This window comes from Antedon mediterranea, chromosome 4, assembly GCF_964355755.1.
Source record: "Antedon mediterranea chromosome 4, ecAntMedi1.1, whole genome shotgun sequence".
Taxonomy (NCBI): Eukaryota; Metazoa; Echinodermata; class Crinoidea; order Comatulida; family Antedonidae; genus Antedon; species Antedon mediterranea.
Window position 1 is genome coordinate 11,507,031 of NC_092673.1, and position 26,543 is coordinate 11,533,573.

The following is a 26,543-nucleotide window of genomic DNA, read 5'->3' on the forward strand; positions in this document are numbered from 1 at the left end:
GTAAGCTAAAAAATAAAAGCAATACTGGATATGGAACTTTACTTTTGACTGTTCAGACTATGAAAATAAAAGACGCTAAAGAAAATTTGTGCTGTGTGAATTAGATGATTCGCACAAACACTAACGAAAGTATAAAATGCCAAACTATATTATTTTGGGTGTTTTTATCGTGGTGTATTAATTATTTGATATTAGATAAAATAAAAAAGTGGACATAAATCGAATAAAAAAACATTGCTGCGGATGTTTTAACAACTTAAAAGTTGTTTTCATGTTCAACAATCAAACTATTTGGAATCATTTTGTTTGTGTGTGTTGTTTCATTTACATTTTTTTTTAGTTTAATGGTTTTGATATTTGTTGTGTGTGGGAGATTTGTTACCCATTTGCTGCAGTACTTTTATAATTAAATTGTGGTCTAACCTGTTCTCCGCACGGTAACTAAGTATAATAAAAACGCACTCTTCCCGGCCCCTGACATTAACGAATTATTGTCAAGAATAAAATTCGGAACTATTTATGGCCATTGATTTTGTTATACACAAAGTATTTCTTTACTTCTATAAGCTACAAAATGAAAGCAATACTGGATATGGAACTCATGCGATGTGAATATTAATCTGGGGTGCATGTTGAGAGGGACATGCATGAAGTCTGTCAATCCGTCGGCAGATTAAAACATTTAAATGATAGAATATGAATTGGTAAGTAATTAAGATTGGAATAATAAAACTACAGCTGCTTATGGACTTTGGAATCAACACAAAAAGTACACATTGTGGCAGTCAAAATTAAATGATGCCAGAGCTCGCAGAATCCTAAAATATTTGGTTGCCCTTCGGGCAAGTAGGTTTAGCATTTTAGTTGCCCTCATCATTTTTTACTTGCCCACCACTATTTTAACTTAATTTCAACGTTTTACCAAAATTTTACTATAAATTGAGTTTACACAAATGAAACAGTCTTGCACAAATAATTGATATTAATAATAATATATTGATAATATTTTGTAGAAACATGACACCCTTTTGGATTCGTTTTATTTGGGTTTGTGGTATTTTTTGGTTCATTTACATTTTTAAAAATGTCAATGGTTTTTTATACTTAGACATTTTTTTTTTGTGAGGTTTAATTGGTATCTTTTTCGCTATTTTGTAATTACATTGTGGTCTAGTTTTGATTTTTTGCTTTAAGCGGTGATACTTATTATTTACACATATCGCGGATTCAAATTTGAACTAGAATTCACTAGACCTATGCATTTTGTTGTTATTGTAGATGATTTAAATTAAATATATGTAATCGAATGATCGTAAGAATAATATTAATATTGGTCTAGGCATGCCGCAGACAGAGGCGGCATCCTACCTAGCTAGCCGATTCTAGATTCGTCTTCAATTCAATCACTAGATGGCAATGCACAGCGTACAAAGTGCCGGTGATAGTTACGAAGGACCTCAGATTACAAGAAGAAAAATTAATGCACAAATCTCTTTGATATCTTCATGTGTTATCTAAAAAGTCAACCAAAACCCAATGAAATTGAAAATCGAATCGAAAAAAGCCATGTGGATATCCATCCACTAAAATTCCCAACAACAGGGAGTTGATGGCTGTGATTGGCCAGATTAAAAAAAAAATTTCAATCCCAGTCACGCTAGAGTCAACCCAGGGTCAATCTGGGTAGCGCGTCTGGGTTGAGTTGACTGGATCGATCGGTCACACTAAAAAATCTCAATCGCTGTGAGTTGCGCAAGGCTTGAGACTGTAGTGTGATCGTAGCTTTATATTGAGGCATCTTTTTACCACACCGTTTACCTTTCATAGTATTTTAAAAATGCCTCTCTATTTACAACATTTGTGTACAAAAGAATAGAGATTTTACTGTGTAATTTGAACTATCCCCAAATAGAATAAACAAATAAAATTAAAAACATTATGAAACATAGGAGAAAATATAGATCGATAAACCTGCACCTGGCCCTAAAATAATCAAACTTATATTAACATTTATCATATCTAATGACCCCATCAAATAATGGAAGCCAATGACCGCTGTTCGATAGTTGAGTTCAGACAAGTCGGATGTGACCTCTAAACTAGCAGTTTGTGCCTGTGAAGACGCTCTTTGAATTAAGTAAGTTACTACAGACAATTAACTTCTGAGAAGTCTCAGGAGTAATGTGCTACTTAAGCATACACAAGGAATGTAATGATCCTTGCTAGCGAACTAGTGTTGTGTACACATTACTTCAAAGCTCACAAAAAAAATGCAAACTTGTATTATAAGAACCATGCGGACGCTCATCAAAAGTAACATGCACTATAATTTCATGTTTAACATAATGTTACCAAATGTAACAAAACTTGACCGTATCAATATATAAATTATGCTTATATCTGATATAAGGGAGCAAAATAAAAAAACTTCGGGACAAATATCCGCCTTGGATACCTACCTCATCTATCTCAGATGTACTGCGAAACGTAGATTTGATAACATTAGTTCTCACTAAAACGATATTGTTCCATATTTTTATCTTAGGAAGATATAATAAGGTTCTTGAAACAAAATTTCTGACTTCATCTGTAGATTTTCTACGTGGTAGAAGCAATTTCCGGGTTCACAGTGAGTTCACAGGTTCAACTTGCAACTTCCTGGTTTCAACTTGGCCATTGGTGGCGATAGCCATTCTAGATGTTTATTTTATTAGAGTGCGCTTTTATTATATTAAGGTGGAAAAAGACCGTTGAGGAGCACAGGTTACTGCTATGCTAGTATAATATTATAAAAACAATAAATGTTTATGAGTTGAATGGTACAAATATTGGCACAAGGTAACCTTTCATTATTCAACGAATGACATTATTTGTACCATATTTTCACGAATAAAAACATTATTATTATTTGTTTTTCTAAATAGTTTAATTAGATAGGTACTAACACTAACAGTAGTTAACAAAATAAATATTATACTGCAAATAATAAAGATCAAATTAAATATATTCATAAAGCATCGGAGTATGTTGTGGGGAATAGTATATAAAATCACATCGGGACAACTGATAAGACCTTTTCTTTTAAATCGAGTGAAACCCCGATAGCCGAGTTGTTGAGTAGAAGCTGCCAGGACTTTATGTATACTGTGCGCCCGTTAGGACCCTGGGATACTTCGGCTTGCCCTAGTTGCAAACCGTCTAAAACGTCTTCCTTCTTGGGCCGAAACAGCCCACAGTGTTGTGGCAATTAGTTTAAAAAGATGTTTAAACAAAATAATGTATTAATTATACCAATCAGGATGGTATTTATTTGAATAAACGCCCAATACCTCCCTAATAACACATCACTTAGAAAAATATACGCCCATCCACCATATCTGGTGATATTGTGAACCATTTAAAGCAACTTTAGTTTTTTCTCCACAGAATAAACCATTTGTACTACTACTAGATACTAGTGACGCTTAATGTGGAGTTTTTGGCAGGGTACAGTATTTGGAAAATGAAAGCGGAATTAAAATGAACACTGTGATTTGGCCTTGCTGTATATTCTATAATTTTGATTATGTTGATTCAGCTACAGGACAAAAACATTGAATTTGTTATACACAGTCTGATATAAATTTATTCTATAGAGTTCTTTCTTATGGGAAAAGCCTATACCGTAGGTCTACAGTATATTAAATGAAAGCTGGGTTAACCAGCAGGTAAGATAATAATAATATTTATTCGGTCACCAATGAAAAAATAACCAGGAGTGAGAATAGGTTTAAAGCCCAAACAGATTCTGCACTCACTCCATACAAACAATTAAGATAAAACTGTATACAAGAAAATTAAACAATTGTAATACAAATAAATACATAACATGAAATAAAGTGTTTTGTTAGAGCAGACTCAAATACTGCATACTGTTTGTGAAACGTTTATGTCATTTGGTATTTGCTCCCTATAGTCTAGGAAAGGAAACAAATACAGAATTATTTTTCATGGTTTTCATATGCGCCTTAAGCACTTTGTGGATACGTGCGCTTTATAAATCTTATTACCTTATGTTATCTTTAACTCGTCCAAAGTGACAAGTTCAAATCTAATTTGTATTTATATAATGGTAAAAAATATAAAATTGTAATTTTCATTCATTACTTACATTTTCTGGTACTTTTGGTAGACTATTTGGATCAGGAACTTTTAAAGTGTGAAGATCCTAAAACATAAAGAAAATTTGATAGTGGTATGTACAACAGTATTAAAAAAAGTTTAGAATTCAAACAAATGAATAAAACTACACAATATTATAAATTAACAAGATTTGAACTCGTCACTATGGACGAGTTAGGTTATCCGCCGCGGAAACGCCACGTGCATGCCATACGCTAGAATATTGCGCACACAAAAACGATTATGCCATTGTGACCTTAACAAAATTTTCTTTCATTCTTTATTTTGTGTCACATCTAAGTAATACAGAAAACACTATATACTGTATACATACTACATACAGTGCAGATTAGGTGAAATTAACGGGACCGGCCATTTTATCCAATTATCTGAGCAACAACATATCAATGTGTTGAAGAAATTTGGATACATAGAATATGGATGCGCCCTCTTTTAAATGTCATGAACTATGACGCAAAATATGAAAATACGACTTTTATAATTTAACTGGCCATATGATGACGTCACAACATCTGATGCGCAAAATTTGTACATGAATTTGTATCTACAATTCAACAGCTTCTAGAAAATGTTTTAATCATGAGTATCACTTTTCATTCTGAGGAGCTATCACATATTGAAATTTACTGTAATGATGAAAATAAGTGACCAAAATTATTCACGCTTTTGCACATGATGACGTAATATAAAATGACAATAACAATATATGGGGGAAAATGGAATACGGATAATAATCGATCGAAAATAGGCATATTATGATTCAAATTTGCATATAATTACCCATTTTCAAGCGCACGATTTTTTAAGTTTGACGTGCACGTGTGTCATTATTTTACATTCATAATTCATCAAAAATGAAAGGAACTTATCCCAAAAGGTATACAGAACAACAATCAAGTGCAAAAACGGTCTGTCTAAGCTACATGATAACTAAGTAGGTAAAAGCGCGTGCGCAACGCAACATTTTGTGTAAAACGTGAAATACTTAAAATGTCCTGAAATATGTAGAAAGTTGATTAGAAATTGATTTTGAGAATTTTTAACTTTAAGTTTCAAAGTGTGCATACGCCTGAAAATACAAAGGTTCAAAATTTTGCTGATGATACAGGAAGATGACCCTTGACATAAAGCATCCGTTTGTCCACGTTTCATTTGAAAAAGGCTGTTTTCAATTTATAGTAAATTTAAGAATTTCAGAAAATCACGCGTAGTTATGCTACGCGACCATATTTTCATTAAACCAAAGTTTGTTGCACAACTACATATGTTTACTCGATGGTATATAAAGTTGGTTCATACTTTCGGTACTGATTTTAACCACCTGTTTACTGATTAAATTTAGTTTGATAAATAGTTATTGACAATTAAAACGAATTTAGGTTCAACGATTTGCCTCAAATAAGGGCGTTTTCCGATAGTGGTATACACATTTAATAGCTGAAAACCGGTTGAATAGCTCAAGTACATCATCAGATTTGCATTGTCCATGCTTCTAAAGGCGATGACAATGGTGTTTACTAACCCTACGATTGACGCGTAGACAATTATAATAACAATACATTGTAGGCTACAAACAATACTTCATAGGCTACGATCTACCGATGCGTAGGCTATAAAAGGTTACGCGTAGATACTAGGCAGTAATTTCCTTCTGTACTGTAAGAAGAATAGATTTGTGTGAATATAACCCGTGGCGCATCAGGAACAGTGCCTAAAATGTGCGTAACCTAAAATAATTGCATTATTCTGGGCAGAATTTGCTCAGAAATTGATTGAAACGACCTAAAAATTGCTCAAAGAGCCGGGCTCCTCCAACCGGGGGACCTTGGCGGCCCCCTGGTCTCCAGACTAAGGTTGCTCACTTCGGTCATTTTTATATGGTCTCCCACTATTAAAAACGGATCTGCGCCGTTGAGGGAAGGGGAGTTAGTTGTCAAAGAATGCAGTTGGTGCTACCAAAAATTATTATGAGCCATCATAAAATTTGAAAAAGTTAATTTGCAGCCCTAAGCTAATACCAGTAGATGTACAACACATATATAATATTGCAAGACATTTTTGTAAGAAAACAATCGATGTTTGATACAAATTTTATCAATATAAAGATACCACTCCATCATAAAATAATAAAATGTAGCAGGCTGATACCATGCAATACAGATAATTCAAGTCTAAAGTTTATTTTTCATTTTAAAATTCTCATGATGGCAATTATATTTGGCTACAGATTACATTGTGTTTGACTGTATTCAATCGCTCTGTGTTCATTTTCACAATTTCCAGTTAATTATTATTTGAGAGCAAGCACGTATGTATACATTTACTAACAACATAGGTTTTTATAAGACGTATTTAGTTTCATTCATACATTATTCGTATTAAGGACATTTAGGTAAATCGCGCGTAACCTTTATCTCAATGCTTTAGAAAGTGGGTTCATACATTCCGTACTAAATTGTACCATCAATTGAAAACCATTAGGCCTACTAATTAAGTTGAGTTATATAATTTTTTATTGAAAATTTGCCCATGGTGTTTTTCAAACTGTTTTACTATTGCTTTTACCAAAACCGCAGTATCACTGATCACATAACTTTCAAAGGTTTCGTTTAGGCATTATAGTTATTTATCCTAAGTTAGTTGCTTTCATGAGCACAGTTACCACAAACTTTGGTGGGTGGAACTAACTTACCTGTGTAAATAACTAAGTACCGTATGAACTGGCTCTACTACTAAACAAATTAGGATATGCCTACAGTACGAAGGATCACATGCCCTAAAGCAGCACAACAACTTTGGTACAGTAGGTAGGAACCAACTTAAGTATGAATTTGCTCTAAGAAACAATTGAAAACCATTAGGCCTACTAATTAAGTTGAGTTAGATATTTATTTATTGATTTACCCCGAATAGGTTTTTTTCAAACTGTTTTACATTATATAATCACATATATAAATAAAATTGATTAATACTGACAGTTGCTTCTCAACGTTTGTATTAATTAATACTGTAATAACAAGAAATATAAACGTCATAGTGGTGTATCTTTACTATTTCAATCGACTATGACAGTAAAAGTTTAAATCGCAATGTTTTACTGTGTTTAGTGGTATATTATTTGTAAAACATGAAAACAATTAATATTTCGTTACTGAATGAATAAAGAATATATTCAAAAATTGTTTCTCTTTGGACCTATCCTCTTCCCCATCCCTCAACCCTTATGTTACATACAAAACACAAATTAGGTTTGTTTGAATTTGACTCAAACAATTTTCTCTTTCGGAAGTAAATTCCAGGGTGCTAATTTTAGTTGACTCTATAAATCTATCTATAAGTCTATTTATTTGTTCCTGTAAACGACATGTATTATTGTTTTATTTTTTTATGCTGAAATTACTATGTATTCGAGAACCATTTGTGGGCCTGACCTAAATGGTACGCTCGCTTCGGTCGCGTACCATCTAGTAACAACAGTTGAGTGTGCTATTGAATTGAAGGTCAGCTTTTGTAAAAGTTTACACTACCTGTAGTAGTATGCGTCAGTTCTCACAATCAAATGTAGGAGGTGGGCTTATACCTGAAGGGGGACTTATATCATTGAAGTCAGTATGGTAATACTGTATAAAACTGATTATAGAATATTAAGTTTAGGACCATGCAAACTGGTTACGAAAATTATAAGAATTTAAAATTGGTGCTCTATTTGTATGGCTATTGATTTCAGAATGTAAAAAACAGGTGTTATTTGCCAGTTTGAAAGACACAAAAACTGCCTTACCAGGAGATAGTCGGCTTCTACCATTGAAATCACATGCTCTGGAGCTGGTATATGCAACTCATACAATTCTTTAAGCACTAAATTAACATCATTCACCTGTAAAAACAGAATTTATATTTATATTTTAATCTTATTATCAATATATCGATTGCACATAACGTCACTAATATCCCATCGGCTTTTTCGGTTTGCCATTTTGGTGAGAAGAAAAACTATATAAAAAAAATGAAAAAAGCATTGCAATGTACAGGAGGTAATTGTTCATATTGTATTGTATTTTGTAAGAATTAAGCATCAAATATAAAAAATATAGATAAATAGAAATACTTTTAAGTTAATGATACTCAATTTTAATACTATCTTCATCATTGCACTTTGCAAAGGATGGTTGTAAAAAATAGGTTAATATGATTTTAATGGGAAAAAAATATCCTACTTTGATTAATTGATCAGATAAACAAGATAAACTAACAAACCTTTGCCTTATTATGTAATTCAGCAAGAGTATTCAAAATTTTGTAGAAAATTTCAAACCATGGTAAGTAACTAGAAAATATAAATATTATAAACTTGATTTATTCTAACACACTTCATATTTTCAGCAGGGACTATTTGTAACAAAACATGTGATGTAAAAATGCTTTTTTTCTTTTAAATTATGGTTTTTGTTTTTCATAAAAATTCATCAGACATTATAAATAGATAATACAAAATTAAATTATAAACTAGATTTGAACTCATCACTTTGACGAGTTCGAGTTATCTGCGCAAATGCAACATGCACGTACGGTAAAATATATGAACGCCGACAATTATTATGCCATCCTATGACATGAATTAAATAATGTTTACAGTGCTGAATTGTACCTATTTTGTGTCATACAGCATATTACAGTATTTACAGAATACTAATATACAATGTAGCATGAACGAAATTACGAGACCCATCTTTTAAATCCAATTATTAACACGATGACGTCATCAAATTGACATATAAAGATAACTATTTAAGAAGATAATTACCGTATCTAAATAATTACATTAATCAAAATTTGAAGAATTTTGGGCACGTAAAAGTGAGATGCGCTCTCATTTGAACGCAATGAACTTTTACGAAAGAGATAAAAATGTGACTTTTTGAATTCAACTGGCCATATGATGACGTCATGACATCAGATTTCATAATAAGTTTTAATCACGGGTCACTTTTAATTTCAATGAGCTATAACAGATTAAAATATACTGTATTATATAGATGAAATTAGGTAACTCACATTATTATAATTTATTAATATGATGACGTTGTCTTGGTCAATGTATTCAGTTTTCTTAGGCTATTTCGTGGTTTATTTTACATCAACATTTTCATTTTCACACTTGTACTAAACATGAGCGCATAGAGACTATTTGTATTTTGCGCTATATAAATTTAAAACCATTAAACCAATAAAACATAATAAAAATTTAAATTTTGTTAACGCATGTGAAATAGAATTGATTTAGCAAGAACATATTAAAATCTAAGAAAAATGGGAAACGCATTAGCGCGATGCGCTCTATTAAATGGGATTTAACTAGTACAAAAGAGAAACAAAACCAATTTAAAAAATTTGAGTGGCCATATGGTGACGTCAGAACATCCTGTAGGTATAAATTGTACATGAATTGATATCTACAACTCACCATAATAAATTTTTTTAAATAGGGTTAACCAGCCATCCTGAAGAGCTATGAATAGGTATATTTTTGCACAAATTTGCATTAAATTACCTATTATTTAACACACGATTATTACACAATGTAATTACAAAACTAGCAAAAAAGATTTAAAACCTCACCAAAAATGTAAAAGTTTGTGTCTGAGCACATCATCTAATTTCAACTACTTTTTGTGTTGATTTCAGAGTCTGTAAGCATTATTATTATTCCAATACTTCACATCTTAATTGATAACTTACCAAAAAAATAATTTGTATGGGGCCGGGAAAAGTGCACATATACTTAGACAAACCGTGCGGAGCACGGGTTACTACTAGACCACAATTTAATTACAAAAGTAGCAAATAGCTAACAAATCTCCCATACAAAAAAAAAATTGCCAAATATCAAAACCAGTGAAGTAAAAATAAAATGTAAATGAATAAACTTAACAATTGGTATTTCCGTGGCATTGTCTTTTTCATTCGATTTTTGTCCACTTTGTTATTTTATCTATAATGTATCAAATAATTCATACACCACAGAAACACCTAAAATAATATAATTTGACATTTTATACTTACTTACTTATTCACATCTAATTCACACAGCACAATTTTTCTTTAGCGTCTTTTATTTTCGTAAAGTCTGAACAGTCAAAAGTAAACTCTAAAGTTCCATATCCACTTTATTGCTTAATTTTTTTAGCCTACATATATTTTAAAGTGAAGGGGATAGTGTATAACAAATCAATGGCAGTAGTTCCAAATTTTATTTGTGATACACATTTATTTTAATAATTTGTCAAAGTACTTTTATCAGAGTGCGCTTTTGTTATACTTGCCCATACAAAGTATAACCACATATTAAGGCAGAAAAGACAGTGCGGTTACTGCTAGTAGATTAAAAATGCACACGATGCCTCTAGCCTAGGCCCAGGCCTACTCCTCAATCGATTGATGTCTCTGGTCTGGTGGGGAATTTTCCCTCGATAAGAAATAGGCCTAAGCAAAATATGGCTCATTACGGCCTACATTTTAATGTCATATCTTTAATGCCAGTATAATTACGTATGGATAAAACAATATAAAACTCAATATTTTTCATCTGATATAATATTTTAACTAGAGTAATGTACCATATAACGTGGAAATAGTTTATTTCGATCTTGATAGTTTTTGGTTTAAAAAATGGTAGTTAGTTAGGATGCCTAAAAAAGCTAGGCCTACGTTTATTTAATAAACCTTTTTTAAACTTTTGTTGAAACAATATTATAGCTAGCGTGAGCCTAGGGTGCTATGAAAAGTGTCTGAAAGTCTTTTTGTATCATTTGTGTAAATTGTTTATTTTTTTGTCGGCAACAAATTTTTGGTCTGAAAAAAAAAACCTTTTCCAAACGACCTACCAATTTTTGGGATTTACCAAAAACGTGGCCAACACAATCATTTTTTTTTTTTGGCCTAGGCATAATTTTACACAAATTTGCATAAAATTACCCATTTTCAAGAGCATGATTTTTAAAGTTTGAAATGAATGTGTGTCAAAAATGAAAGAAATGTATCATAAAAAGAATAATCAAGTAAAAAAATGGTCTTTCTAATCTGCGTACAGGCGAAGTGCGCAAAAGCGTGTGCAATGTTTTTTTTTTAATGTGAAATGCTTAAAATGTCCTGAAATGTGTAAAAAGTTGATTAGAAAGGAAGATGACCCTTGACATGAAGCATACGCGTGTCCATTTTCATTTAAAAAAGGTTGTTAGTTTTGAATTTATAGTCACGAAGAAAAGGCAACAAAAGTTGCGGATAATTAAATAAAACATGTTGATGATGATCTCATACAACCACAAGGAGTTATCGGCCAAGGTGCGGATAACTAAGAAGTATGCATTACAACAGTAGGATTGATCTATCAGCACCGGCATAAGTCTAAGTTTTAAAAATGTACGGGAATTCAGCTTGAATAAAGGAAATAGATGTGATCTGATTAGAGACCATATGAATCAGATCCTGTGGGTATAAGATAAGGATTCTACTGTAATGCAGTACAATGTAATATTTATTATTCCTGTCTACATTAGATTATCTTATATAACTTGAACTTGTAGATAATGGTTCATCAAAAATATAAAATAAGTACATACGTCTTGTAGATGATGGTTCTGTGGCTATGTTCAGACCCATGGTGTTAAACCGTTTTAGCGTACAACGTTACTAGCAAGGTCACATTACAAACCACAGAGAAAAAAAATGAGGTGTCCATAGCGTACGATTATTCAGGTTGTTTCTAGTTGCATATTCATTTGCTCTTACCCATGTGTTTTCATCATTATTTCTACTGTAAAGAGTTCTGCGTTATGACGTCACGTTGGATGGCGCTGCATGGTTGCTAGCACAACCAAAAATGCGTTCAACGCTATATGTTGATAACCACTATAGATTTGTGTTTCTATCAAATTATGTATCTTAGCTTGATTTTTTTAACTTAAACTGTAGCTGAAGAATAAATAGATTATTAAAAACAAATATTTAGTGATCTTTTGAAATTTTAGTTTGTTTTTATTAAAAATTATTAAGTTTTAAAATGACTACTTCAATAAGCCTATTTCAATAAGTCCCTCAGGCAGGTTGAACGCATTTTTTGGTTGGCTAGCAACCATGCAGCGCAACCTACCGTCCATGCAGCGCCACCTACCGTCATGACGTCAGCACCACAGAACTCTATAGGCATGGGCCTAGATCTCAGCTCTACAAAATTAGCCATAAATAAAACATACCTCAGCATTTATTTTTTTTTAATATAGTACAGCCAAATTCCTGTTTTTTATTTTGTAGTAAACATTTTTTGTTGTTACGAAAATAAAGCAGGCCTCCTGATGAAGATTGTATTATATAGAGGTTGTGTTAACCACATGGAGGGAGAATTGATTGTGATTAGTCAGTTAAAAATTAACCCTAACTTGCTAGTAAAAAAGACACAGCTCCCCTTGTTTACTGAATTTGTTAGAAGTTAGGGGTTTTCAGTATTAAACTTGCCCAGTCTATTCTGCCTTGTATATTAAGATTAAGAATGAGTGACTTGATTTAGTATTTTATTAATCACTTACTTTAGGATCAGTGGCACACACCTTTCGGTGGTGCGTCCATACAAATATATTAAACAACAACATATAAAAGGTATTATTTATTATAGAAAATGTTAACTGTATTTTGTTTTTATTTGAGAAATAAATTATTATTATTGATTGATTGATTGAAATGACAATTAAACTTACATAATTTACTTACAAAGAAAAAAAATTTAATACAATGTACAGTAGTAATTGTACACTTGAATAAATACTTTAAAACAATTGTATAACGAGCAAATCAATATACAGATATAATAGGTCAGTAGTAAATACACAATACTTACAAAATGTTGAAAAAAAGGGAAATATATATATTATACATAGTAAATAAACTAAAAAACAATTGGATAACAGTATAGAGATACAATAGTTCAACAGTATAAATAATACATAATCATGATTAATTTAATACATAAATCAAAATAAACACAAATATTTTACCTCCGCCAAGGAGGTATATGTAATCGGTAGCGTGTGTTTGTTTGTTTGTTACTTGGCAAAAAGAATTTTGCCAAGTATAGTATTTACTTTGTTTTGTATGTTTGTATGTATGTTTGTTTGTTTGTTAGCACGATAGCGCCTACAGTTTTCAAGTTATCATTCTGAATTTTTTGGTGTAGATAGGTATATACTTTCAGACCATGCCTATTGAAAATCAACAAAATTGGTTTATTAATAACTTCACAAATAACAAAAAATGATATTATTTTCAGACCGGCTAGTGTTAAAAGATAGGAGACAATTTTCAAAAGCCGGTGAGCAGTTTTAAAGTAACACGTAAACTGAAATTGCATTTTCTCGAGAACTACTTGTCCAAAAACCTCATTTTTGGACAAGAGGCAAGAGTTATAATTAGGTGATCATTTAGAATAAAATGATCACCTATTGTTATTGTATCAAATCTTTATTTTTCTTTTTATTGTTTCTGTACACTATTTTGTGTAACAATTATCTCAAAAAGTTTAATGTCAATGATTACCAAAATTTCAGAATATCTTTCAAATAATATAACTTAATCCTAATGAGCTTTCCAGCGTGATCACTCATCCGTGACGTCATTTATACGCCATTTTGTGAAATCACATTATCAATCATATCTCCATAATTCATTATGACATATTAATGAAATTCACTACAGGTAAACTTCAGGTCAAGGGTAAAAATATTAGCAAATAAAAAGTTGCGCGTTTCAAGGTCATGTACGTGAAATCGCGCGTTAAAAATTTAAAACGTGCAAAATTAGGTTTTGATCAATTTAGAGCATGAATTAGGCCATTTGCGCGTTTCAAAAAATTACTGCGCAAAAATGCGTTTTTGTGCGCACGATTCTTAAAATGCGTAAAAAATAAAATTTGATGTATAAATCACATTCTACTCACAATCCTTAATACATTCACCAATTTTGAGTCCATTCCGACTTAAAATAACGCTATACGAGCACGTTAAAAATGACAAAATGCGCACACTAATTGTACAAAAGTGCTAAAAATGGTAAAAAATAAGGACTTTTTAAAATGAATATAACTCTTCAGAATGGCAGATGACCCCCAATTTTTTTAACTTATTATGGAAGCCAATAAGTTGTAGATACAAATGTATATACACATTAGACGTACAAAATGGTATGACGTCATCAAATGGCCACTTGAATTAAAAAATTAGGAACTTTTATCTTTTTGTGTGGGTTATCACATTCAATAGAGCGCATCTCCGTTATTTGAGCCCGATTTTCGCACAACTTTTAGTATGTGCTTGCTCAATTAATTATTCTTCTAATGAGTTGTCAACATTTTTATTTTGATGACGTCATCACGCGTAAAAACTTGAATAACCTAGGTCGTGTAATTTCAGCTACACCATACATTTGAATATCTTATAGCTCTTCAGAATTAAAGGTGACCTTGAAGATTATAACTTATTATGAAAGCTGATGAAATTTAGATATGAATTCATATTAAAATTAAGCCTATCGGATGTTGTGATGTTATCATATGGCCAGTTGAAGTTAAAAAGTAGTTTTTAAATTTCTTTATTCAAAGTTATACAAATTTCAAAGACCGCGCATTGCGCTTCTACGTGTCAAATTTTCTTCCAATCCTTATATTTATTTGCTCAATTCATTATCTTTCGAAATTGTCATCTTCGAGTTTATTTTGAAAATTCCATCATACCAAAAAATTAGAACACGATATGAGTCCCGTAATTTCACCTATGCTACACTGTATATAGATATACAGTATATACTGTACATATTGTATGACACATAATAGGTAGAACTCAGCACTATAAGTGTATATGCATCATGTCATAGAATGGCGTACATCAACTTTTAACGATCGTATGTTAACGTACATGCATGTTTAAAAAATGTTAATTTGATTAAAATGATAAAAATGATCACCTATAATTCGTCAAAGTGACGAATTAAATTCTAGTTTTTGATTTGTAATTTTAAAACAAAAGTTGATTCAATGTACCGGCTTTTTCATACGAGTAGTTTTAAAAAAACCTATTTCTTTTAAAATTCACCCGTTTGTTTTTCGCGTTGCTGTACTATTGTTATTCAAATTATACTATTGTTAGTTGATAATTAGTTTTTTTAGTACGTACCAGTGTGTGTCCTTCCTTATTTCATTCTGTACATAGGTATATACTTACAGAACATGCCTATTGATTTTCAGATAAATTGATATATTGTTTGTCACAAAAGCTTATCATCCGTACAATATATTAAATAGCACGCATTCTATCTTCTTTTAACATGGACATATTCTTTGATATAGACCAAAACATTAGTCGACTGGTCAAACGGTTAAGCTTACTACATGGGTTAAGGCAGAGGCGCCGCAAATCGGTACAGCTTCAAGACACTCCTTGATCATTATTCTGGTCAATCATGATTTTAGAAAGGTCATTGTTGCAATGCCAGAGTTGTTTGTATCAAAAAATTATTTAAACAAATTATTAACCCCAGCAGGATTTTAACAATGTAAAGCTAATACCTAAAGCAAAAAAATGTAACTTTCAACATGCTCCGAGTCAGTGGATATATTTTGCCAAGTACTTCACTCAGTTTCTGAGTGCTTTCATTTGTTTGTTTGTTTGTTAGCAGGATTACTCAAAAAGTAATTACAAGATCTTTACCAAAATGAATAGACAGATAGATATGTGGTCAAGGACCATTCCATTAAATTTTGGGACCATTTGGGACCACAATCCCAATTCTGGACCACTTTTTAGTATACTTTTTTAGACCTGCTAGTGTTAAAAGATAGGACAGAATTTTTCAAAAGCCGGCGAGCAGTCTTAAAGTAACAAGTAAACTGAAATTGCATTTTCTCGAGAACTACTTGTCCAAAAAACTTCATTTTTTAACAAGAGGCAAGAGTTATAATTTGTGATTTGTAATTTTAAAACATAATTTGATTTAATGTGCACGTTTTTTGATGCAAGTAGTTTAAAAAACCTATTTCTTTTCAAATTCACTCGTTTGATTTTCGCGTTGCTGTTCTATTGTTAGTCAACTGAAGCTATTGTTAATTGAAAGGCTTGTTTACATAACCATTACACCAAACTCGCATACACATGCTTGTAATGAAATTAGCCTAAATCACAAACAGCATTAAGACACACACAAATACATATATATATTTTTTTTACCGGAGAAATCTTATGTAGGAGAATTTTACAGTAGGCAGAGGTATGCCCTCTCGGAGTGGCTTTCTAGTTGTTTATGTATTTGAGATTACCGTATAGATAAAATGACTTTATTTGCTTAATGATTAGTTATTGGTACAACTACAACTAACTAGTCTATCAATGTATAAACAAAATAAGCTAATTATTTGGGTAATGTTGGTAATTTCTTATATCTAACCTGGCATCCCAAAATGTCTGATGTCCCACACTAGTTTTTAGCTTGAATTAATGCATGAATGGCTCTAGCTAGGCCTAACATTATAGGTGGGCAGATTAGAGGCTATTTTTTGGTTGAGGTGGCAATGGAAGTACTACCGGCTAATTTTTATATTTTTTGAAAATATAGGTCTAGGGAAGGTCACAACTCAAAATTACCCAGAATCCTCTTGGGGGAACATGCCCAAATCGCACAATCAAAATGGCCGCCATTTTTTACATTAAAATTGTGGTTTTTGGAGAATTTATCTTAAAAGTACTTTTCTCCAAAACTACTCACCAACAATCATTGAAACTTGCTAGAACCATAATATGGTATTGGAAAATGAATAAAACAATGAAAAAAATTAAAATATCCATTGCTATAGCAACCATTGCTATGCATTTTTTTACATTACAGATTTTACACAGAATTTTTCCATAAAAAAGCACAAAAGTTTTTTTTTTTCAAATAATATACAATAACTTTTTTTGGCAATTTTTGAATTTAAACTATCTACTAGTATTGGTAAATATAGTTATTAAAAAAAATAATTCCAAATTGTATAATTTTGTAACAAAATACATTTTCATTTCCATAGCAACAACATAAAATTATATAAATTGTCCAGTTAAGTTTTCATTTCATAGGCAAAAATCATCTGGTACTGGTCTTTTATAAGAAATGCCAAATAGGTTATCTAATGAATATAAATTTAACTTTTTTGGTGTATGAAAAAATGTGTTTTATCACCATAGCAACCATTTCTATGTATATTAGATTACCTCATTTTTACCTGAAATAAAATATATAGAATTTGGAGCTTTGCATATTATTTGCAGTTCGGAATAATTTTATGTTAAAAAGTTTGTATGGAGACTGTAAAATATTGTGATTAGGTAAAAACATGGAAACCAAGTATCAATACACCTTTTGTCTCCATAGCAACAAAGCAAATTTACCAGAATTGTGTTTATTTTGATTCTTTAAAAAAGAGCATAACCATCATATGTTGAGTTCTACTTATGCTAGAGACTTGATTTTGGTATCAAAATTTTCACAATACTAATATTTCTATTACCTATAATGAAATATTTTCTCGATAGGTTGCCAGAAAAACAATTATTGCCAGAAAACTGGCTTTGTTGTGTAAAAATTTGACTTTTATCATACATTTTCCCCAAAACCATTTATTACTAATAATATATATTTTATACAAAAAACAACTGTAGCTACAATAATTAATCATAGCACATATTTAAAACAAAAAAAATGTTATAGGCCTACCATTCCATTTAAATAATAGGGGTTATGAATTGGGAGTATTAACTCAACATAATTTGTACACATCACACCCAGTATGGGGTGTGTTGGGAGGGGATTCTGGTGTTTGGGGTAATGAAGTATAGTATCTATATAAAAACTAGAATTTAATTCGTCACTTTGACGAATTATAGGTGATCATTTTCAAAATTTTACTAATACTTAATTTTTAAAGAAACATGCATGTACATTAGATATTACCGCAAAATATTGGTTTATGCATTTCTATGACCTGATGGATAAATGCTTATGGTGCTGATTGGTGCCTATTAGTGTCAAATAGAATATAGATTATGCTCTGTACTGTATATCAGTGTAACATAGGTGAAATTACGGGACCCACATTATGTTTGAATTTTTTGGTATGATGACGTTATCAAAATAAACTTGAAGTTGACAATTTTAAAAGATAATGAATTGAGCAACAAAATATAAGATTTGGAAGAAAATTTGGCATGTAGATGCGCAGTACGCGCTCTTTGAAATTGTTATAAATTTGACGAAAAAGATGAAAAAAATACTTTTTAAATTCAACTGGCCATATCATAACGTCACAGCATCCGAAAAACTTAATTTTTATATGAATTTATATCTACATTTCATCAGCTTTCATAATCAATTATAATCAACAAGGTCACCTTTAATTCTGAAAAGATGTGAGATATTTAAATATACGCTGAAGGTCAAATTACACAACCTACGTTATTAAGTTTTTACGCGTGATGATGTCATCGAAAATAAAATAGTGGCAAGTCATGAGAAAGGCAATTAATTGAGCAATCACATACTAAAATTTGATCGAAAATCGGGCACAAAATAACAGAGATGCGTTCTATTGAATGTGATAAAATATGACGAAAGAGAAAAAAAACTTAATTTTAAATTCAAGTGGCCATTTGATGACGTCACAACATTTTGTACATAAAATGTGTACATGAATTCATATCTACAACAATGGCTTCAAGAATAAGTTAAAAAAATTGGGGGTCATCGTGCATTCTGAAGAAATATTTTCATTTTAAAATTGCCTTATTTTTTACAATTTTAAGCACTTTTGTGCAATTATTTTTCGCATTTTGTCATTTTTAACGTGCTCGTATAGCGTTATTTTAAGTCGGAACTGGCTCAAATGTTATGAATATACTAAGGATGGTGATTAGAATCGTATTTTTTACGCCTTTTAAGTATCGCGCGCGCAAATTTTTGCCTAATGGCCTAATTCATTCTCTAAAATTGATCAAAACTTAATTTTGAGCTCTCTAAATTTTTAACGCGCAATTTCACGCGCATTGCCTTGAAACGCGCAAGTTTTTATTTGCTAATATTGACCTGAAGTTTATGTGTAGTGAATTTTCTTGTGATAATGAATTATGGAGATATGATTGATAATGTGATTTCACAAAATGGTGTATAAATGACGTCACGGATGAGTGATCACGCTGAAAAACTAACTACGACTAAACTAAATTATTTTTAATATATTTTGAAATGTTTGTGATTATTGACATTTAATTTTTGAGATAATTGACACACAAAATCTGTACAGAAAGAAATAAATATTAAGAATAACAATAATAAAGATTTTATACAATAACAATAGGTGATCATTTTATTCTAAATTATCACATAATTATGGTTAATTCTGACATAGGCGAGCACAATGGAAAAACTTCGGTATCTCTGCCTTGGGTACATACCTGATCTATCTCAGATGTACCGTGAAATGTAAATTTGATAACATTAGTTTTTTAACAAAATGTATGATTTCAACAGTAGATTTTCAACTCAATTTCAATTCTTCGCGGTCAAAGTAATTTCCGGGTTCACGATGAATTCACCTTGCAACAACCTGGTTTCAACTATTTTCTCTCTTTTATACACAAGGTAGCAGTAAAAATAATATATTTGACCCTGAAGGTGACTGGAAACAGGCACTTTCCATCAATCAATACAGTGTCCCTTTGGAAGACTGAAGAAAAAACCGATAGTAGGACTGGAGCTTAAGTTGGCCATAGCGGCTATAGCCATTTCGGTTTTTTGTTTATTTTAGGAACGGACCGCGCGTGTGAAGGTACAGTAGTTAAAAAATAAGATCAAATTAAATATATGCCATAAAGAATCGGAATATATTGTGGGGAATAGTATTATAAAATTACATAGGGAGATTTGATGATAAGAAAAAAAAAATTAACATATCCCTCGAATAAGCACCTCCCTCAAATGAACTCCGCCTCCCCACCTCCACCCTATCAGGGCCCTACCAAACAATAAACAATATACTTTAAAATGTTATTAATCATCTAAGACACTGTGAAACAGAGTAGGTTTAGTTTTACGAATGTCAAGCATTTTCAATAATGGTAACCGACAGAAAAGAGAACGTCCTTCTAAAACCTTTTTATTGTTATTAATGAACCGATTTTTTTGTTTTTAAATAGGCATCTTTTGAATATACCTATTTAAACTAAAACATTGTGGGCGTTTATAAGCAAAAGTCAGGGAGTTAAGTTAATTTGATATTTTGTTTGGCTTATTCTGTAAGTTTTCTTACCTAATTTAGAAACACTCTAGCAAGTAATTCCACAGTATTTGTGGTACAGTAGATTGCGTGTGTTTTTCTGTTTATTAACTCAAAAAGTTAATTGCAAGATTATTACCAAAAACAAGACATCAGATCTTATTACATGGTCAAGGACCACTCCATTAAATGTTGGGGCAATCCGGGCCAGGGTCCATTTTCTAAAGGCATTGGCGAGTAGTCATTTTTTCGAGAACTAAAAACCCTTGTATAAGAGGCAAGATTTATAATTTGTAATTTTAGAACAAAACATAATTTGATTTAATGTACAGGTTTTTTGATACCAGTAGTTAAAAAAACAATATTTTCACCAATTTTGTTGTTGTTGTTGCTGTTCTATTTTTAGTCAACTGAAACTATTGTTATTTGAAATTTGCATACACATGTTTTTAGCGAAATTAGTAAAATCACACACAGAATTAGGACACACAAATAATATATATATATATATATATATATATATATTCCTGTGAAATCCGACATAATTACTACTATTATAATGTACATTGAACAATAATCTCTGGTAGGAATCAAACCAAATGTTCTTATTAGTACGGTCTTTTGGCAAAGTACCCACTGCATCATTTAATTAGATGCGAATCTATTACCAGCATAAGCTTGATGGTCTATAACACCAGGCTATTGATCTAAAGGACATGGGTTCGAGTTCCACCCGAGTATTGATGTACTTCGTGTTAAATAAAGTTATGTCAGTGTAGGGAAAACATTTTTTTCAACCAAAATCAAGTCAAGCATAAGTAGAACCTACCAGCATGTCACAGCTTTTGAATAGTTTTTGTTTATATTGAAAAATTGGGGAAATATTTGTTTTAAATGTAAATTATTTAAATGGAATGGTAGGCCTATAAAAAAAAATTTTTTAATATGTGCTATGATTAATTTATTGTAGCTACAGTTGTTTTTTTGTATAAAATATATATTATTAGTAATAAATGGTTTTGGGGAAAATGTATGATAAAAGTCAAATTTTTACACAACAAAGCCAGTTTTCTGGCAATAATTGTTTTTCTGGCAACCTATCGAGAAAATATTTCATTACAGCTAATAGAAATATTAGTATTGTGAAAATGTTGATACCAAAATCAAGTCTCTAGCATAAGTAGAACTCAACATATGATGGTTATGCTCTTTTTTAAAGAATCAAAATTAACACAATTCTGGTAAATTTGCTTTGTTGCTATGGAGGCAAAAGGTGTATTGATACTTGGTTTGGATGTTTTTACCTAATCACAATATTTTACAGTCTCCATACAAACTTTTTAACATAAAATTATTCCGAACTGCAAATAACATGCAAAGCTCCAAATTCTATATATTTTTATTTCAGGTAAAAATGAGATAATATAATATACATAGAAATGGTTGCTATGGTGATAAAACACATTTTTTCATACACCTAAAAAGTTAACATTATATTCATTAGATAACCTATTTGGCATTTCTTATAAATAACAAAATCAGATGATTTTTGCCTATGGAATGAAAAGTAACTGGACAATTTGTATAATTTTATGTTGTTGCTATGGAAATGAAAATGCATTTTGTTACAAAATTATACAATTTTGGAATTATTTTTTTACATAACTATATTTAACAATACTATTAGATAGTTTAAATTCAAAAATTGCTAAGAAAGTTATTGTATATAATTTGAAAAAAAAACTTTTGTGCTTTTTTATGGAAAAATTATGTGTAAAATCTGTAATGTAAAAAAATGCATAGCAACAGTTGCTATAGCAATGGATATTTTAATTTTTTTCATTGTTTTATTCATTTTCCAATACCATAGTATGGTTCTAGCAAGTTTCAATGATTGTTGGTGAGTAGTTTTGGAGAAAAGTACTTTTAAGTTAAATTCTCCAAAAACCTAAATTTTAATGTAAAAAATGGCGGCCATTTTGATTGTATGATTTGGGCATGTTCCCCCAAGGGAATTCTGGGTAATTTTGAGTTGTGACCTTCCCTAGACCTATATTTTCAAAAAATATAAAAATTAGCCGGTAGTACTTCCATTGCCACCTCATCCTTTTCTAGAGGACTTTTTGGCCATAATCTGCCCAGCTATTAGGAAATGTAAGTTGTACTAACCAACCAACCAGTTATCAAATGGTAGTCATTTTGATTTTATGCAAATTAGGCCACTTATACTGGGCAGATTAGGGTAGATTTTGGATATATCATTCTCTTATATATTTTGAACATATTTCAACAAACTTTTACAATTTGTTTGACTCAACAAAGACTATTTTTTAGGTATTTCCACCAGTCTACTATGCTTCATTTCAAGGGTCATTTTCCTGTATCATCAGCAACATTTTTAAGATTGTTTTTTTTTTTTGCGTACGTGCACTTAAAAGTTAAAATGCTCAAAATCAATTTCTAACCAAATTCACATTTTCCAAAAATGTTCATGTTGTGCGCGCAGCTAGTACGCAGCTTAGAAAGACCGTTGATTTTTGTTCTTCTCATTTTATGATAAATTCTTTTCATTTTTGATGAATTATGAATGTGAAATAATCAAACACATGCACATCAAGTTTTTAAAATGGTGCACTTTAATATGGGTAACTTTAGGCAAATTCGTGGAATAATATGCCTATTTTTAATCAACGGTGACCCCCTATTTTTTTTATTTATTATAAAGGGTAATGAGTTGTATATGAATTCATGTAAAATTTTGACCGTCTGTATGTTACGAATTCACCATATGAAAAATTTGATTTTTATCTCTTTCAACAAAGGTTGTTACATTTCGAGCGCATTTCACATAAAAGTTTTTTCCTTTTTTCAATATTTTATTACTCAAACAATTCTCTTATGAAAAATATTTTTCATTTTGAAAAAGTAATCATATTTAAACAATTGAATAAATGTAACATGTGTAAAATAAAAACTAACCGTCAACTAAACCGTTTACAAGGTCAATACCGTCAACTGTTGAACAGGTTGTTGAACAGTGTTTTTGATCGATGCTATGCTGTTCGTACAATCGTTGTAGTGCAGCCTACTGTGGACTAAACTTAATAAATAGCATGTGCATGTTACAATGCATTGCACAATAGCCTAACTTGTCACCGTGACGAGTTCAAATCTAGTTTTGTTAAAGTACTGTTTATAAAGAAAAGCTAGTATTGAACTACAATATTTTATGAGATGACCAAGAACAAAAGATAGCATTACACACATGAATTTATTGTAAAATTAGGTTCCATTACTGTTTATTTATGTTCTATTGGTAATTAATGTTACATAACATTATATACAGTACCAATAGAACAGCTTGATTAGAATTTTCATTTAACTAATGTGGACCTGTTTTGAGACGTCGAGTCCAAATATGTTTCTACTGTAAGATTTTAGTAGAGTATAGTTGAATAGTTCATTTGGGTATAAGTTATTTTGTTAAATGTAAATTTATTTTAATTTCTCCTCCAATTTTTTATTAATTAAAACCTTTTTTTTTCTGTTTTATATTCTAAAGATATAACCTTTGGACAACAAATAGTCTAAAATTTCAGACTTTCATCATACAGGTCAAGTTTTCTTTATTTTTCATCGAAAGTGCATTTGTTTTTGTAACATTAAACTTACTTATATTACTGTACTTTTAATGGTTTGATTTTATATCATGAGTAAAGATTATTAGGTTAGAATTACTCTGGTGTTTTCATTTGCACTTTGTGTTTATTTGGAATCAAATATTATCAGCATTTTAATATTATTAACTGGTCAGAACGTGCTGCAAAATTAGGTGACATAGCCTTGTGTGATACAAACCTAATTTGGCAATTTCTCTTAATTTGGTGTTACACTTTTCACAACAAATTTGGTAAAGCAGGCATTACCAGTCTAGAACTTGAAGATTCACACAGATGATATTACAGTAATATTATGGGTTTCTATGTTTAACAGGTTCACAGCAAAAACAATTTTTTACCTTAGTATACAGAGGCAAGTTTTTGCTCCTGGTGGATGACGACAGAATCCAAAACGTTGTTTACTGTCAATATCTGTCAACACAAATGTGAACAATTGTCCTGCAGGAGTAAAGCTAGAAGACAGAAAGCAGAAAGTAGTGTTGAATGGTATATAGAATGACTACCAGCGGTGGCGCTAGGATCTTTCTGAAATAAAAAGATCTTTACACTCACAAGGGTTATCCGCAACTTTTGTTTAAAAAAACCAAAAAAGATTTCGACAATAATAATAATTATTTGCTATGCAAATATTATGTGAGATATACAAATAATTTCAAATGAAAAAACTGAGCTTTATTTTTGTCCATACGCAATTAGATCAAAAAATGTAATTGCCACCAAGCGAAAATGAAGGCATGAATACAGCTGACGCCTTACCCACGATCCAGTCTCTCATCGCAGATAAATTCAACTTCTTCCGCATCATTGATCAAAGTACGCTGATCATTTGGTGGTAGATTGATCGCTAAAACAAGTTTGAAATAGCTTACAACATTTCTTAGGTAAATTTTTATTCAATGTGTATAATTTTTCGGCGAATCCTTTGTTCGATATAAACCATCTAATATTTTGTAATGTCTCCGTTTAAAAAGGTAGTAACTTGGCATGGTAGGGATTAAAATACATTGGTAGAGTCCATGTACACTATTTAAGAACATATTGTTTTAGTCAAAATGCTTACCTATTTGTTTGAATAAACGCCCCGGTTTTAATAAGTTCCTTCCTCAAATAAATGCCCCCCCCCCCCACCCCCCAATAGAACATCATTTGGAATAAACACACCTCAAATAAACGCCATGGAAATTTACCCGCAGCCAAACAAGAAAATCAAATTACAAAATATAATGTAAAAACATACTGTAGTCTAGAATCTTTAAAATAGCAACATTTAAAGTAAATTAGATATTGAGCAACCAACCTTGTATGACATGGGAAACAGAATCGTGGTAACTCCTTCTTGCTACCTTCATCATCAAAACTTGAAGGAAACATTGAAACTATCTCTGGCTCTGTAAAAAAATGTCATTCATTATAGTATTTAACAGAAAATATATCTTGTATTCTTAAAATACCACGCCAAGCCTGTTCACTCTAAATCTTGGAGAATATTTTCTTTGAAGTTATTAAAATAGGACAGTCCACAACAAGATAGAACTCAAAAAAGCTAGTGACATCCGTGTCAGAACAGAATATTAGTCCTTTTTTGGATTTTTTATTGTTCATTTTATGTAATTTCTATAAGGGATACAAACTGAAAATGTTGTTGATCTTAAAGACAAACCAAACATGATTACCCCCACAAATCAAGACAAAGACAAGAATTATGAAATACATTTTTAAGGGATTTAAAAAAAAAAAATTACAAATCATAAATCTAATAAACCTTCCACGTGTATATATTAGTAATAACATTTTCTGATATTACATCTTGCAAAACCTGGAATTTTACGAGAAAATTAGACTTTTATATCCTTTTTTTAACAACCTCATGTCGTATTATTGTGTACAGCTAATGCGTCGAAGCGCGCCTGAAATTACGAGACACCGTTAGCGCCCGTTAAAAAATACGATAACAAAGCTATAAAGCCTACACTGGTTTTATTCTTGACATTCTTTTTTTCCCCACAGGATTACTGCGTGGATATCATAATGCATTGCATTCGCGATTATAATCTCAATTAGAGTAAGAACCAATCATTTAATGATAATCCATTTCGCGTATACGAAAGATGATACCTGTTACGTACTCTCACTTTCCAAAAATTAAGAGCGTATCAAAGAGACTGGTTTGGGATTCGTCTGAATCTTATCAACATTTTTAATTTTCCCCTTTCACCCGCTGCCACCCACCGCTTCCCCCAGTGCCAATGGGGAGGAGAAGCCGGTTTGATCCTCTCTGAATCCGTCTGCCTCCACATCGTACCGATGATATGAAGATGCCCTGGTATGTGGATCAAAGG

At 31.2% G+C, this 26,543-nt stretch overlaps 1 protein-coding gene across 2 annotated transcripts in view; it reads right to left on the reverse strand.

The window, feature by feature from the left end:
* Positions 1-26,543, reverse strand: part of LOC140046640 (DENN domain-containing protein 1B-like) — a 79,273-nt gene that overhangs the window by 35,594 nt on the left and 17,136 nt on the right. For both annotated transcript variants that reach the window (XM_072091335.1, XM_072091334.1), the window contains exons 3-7: positions 25,502-25,592; positions 24,543-24,656; positions 8,440-8,509; positions 7,964-8,059; positions 4,151-4,207 (exon numbers count right to left, since the gene is read on the reverse strand). In XM_072091335.1, the coding sequence (XP_071947436.1) occupies positions 4,151-4,207; positions 7,964-8,059; positions 8,440-8,509; positions 24,543-24,656; positions 25,502-25,592 (428 nt within the window). The remainder of the gene's footprint in view (positions 1-4,150; positions 4,208-7,963; positions 8,060-8,439; positions 8,510-24,542; positions 24,657-25,501; positions 25,593-26,543) is intronic.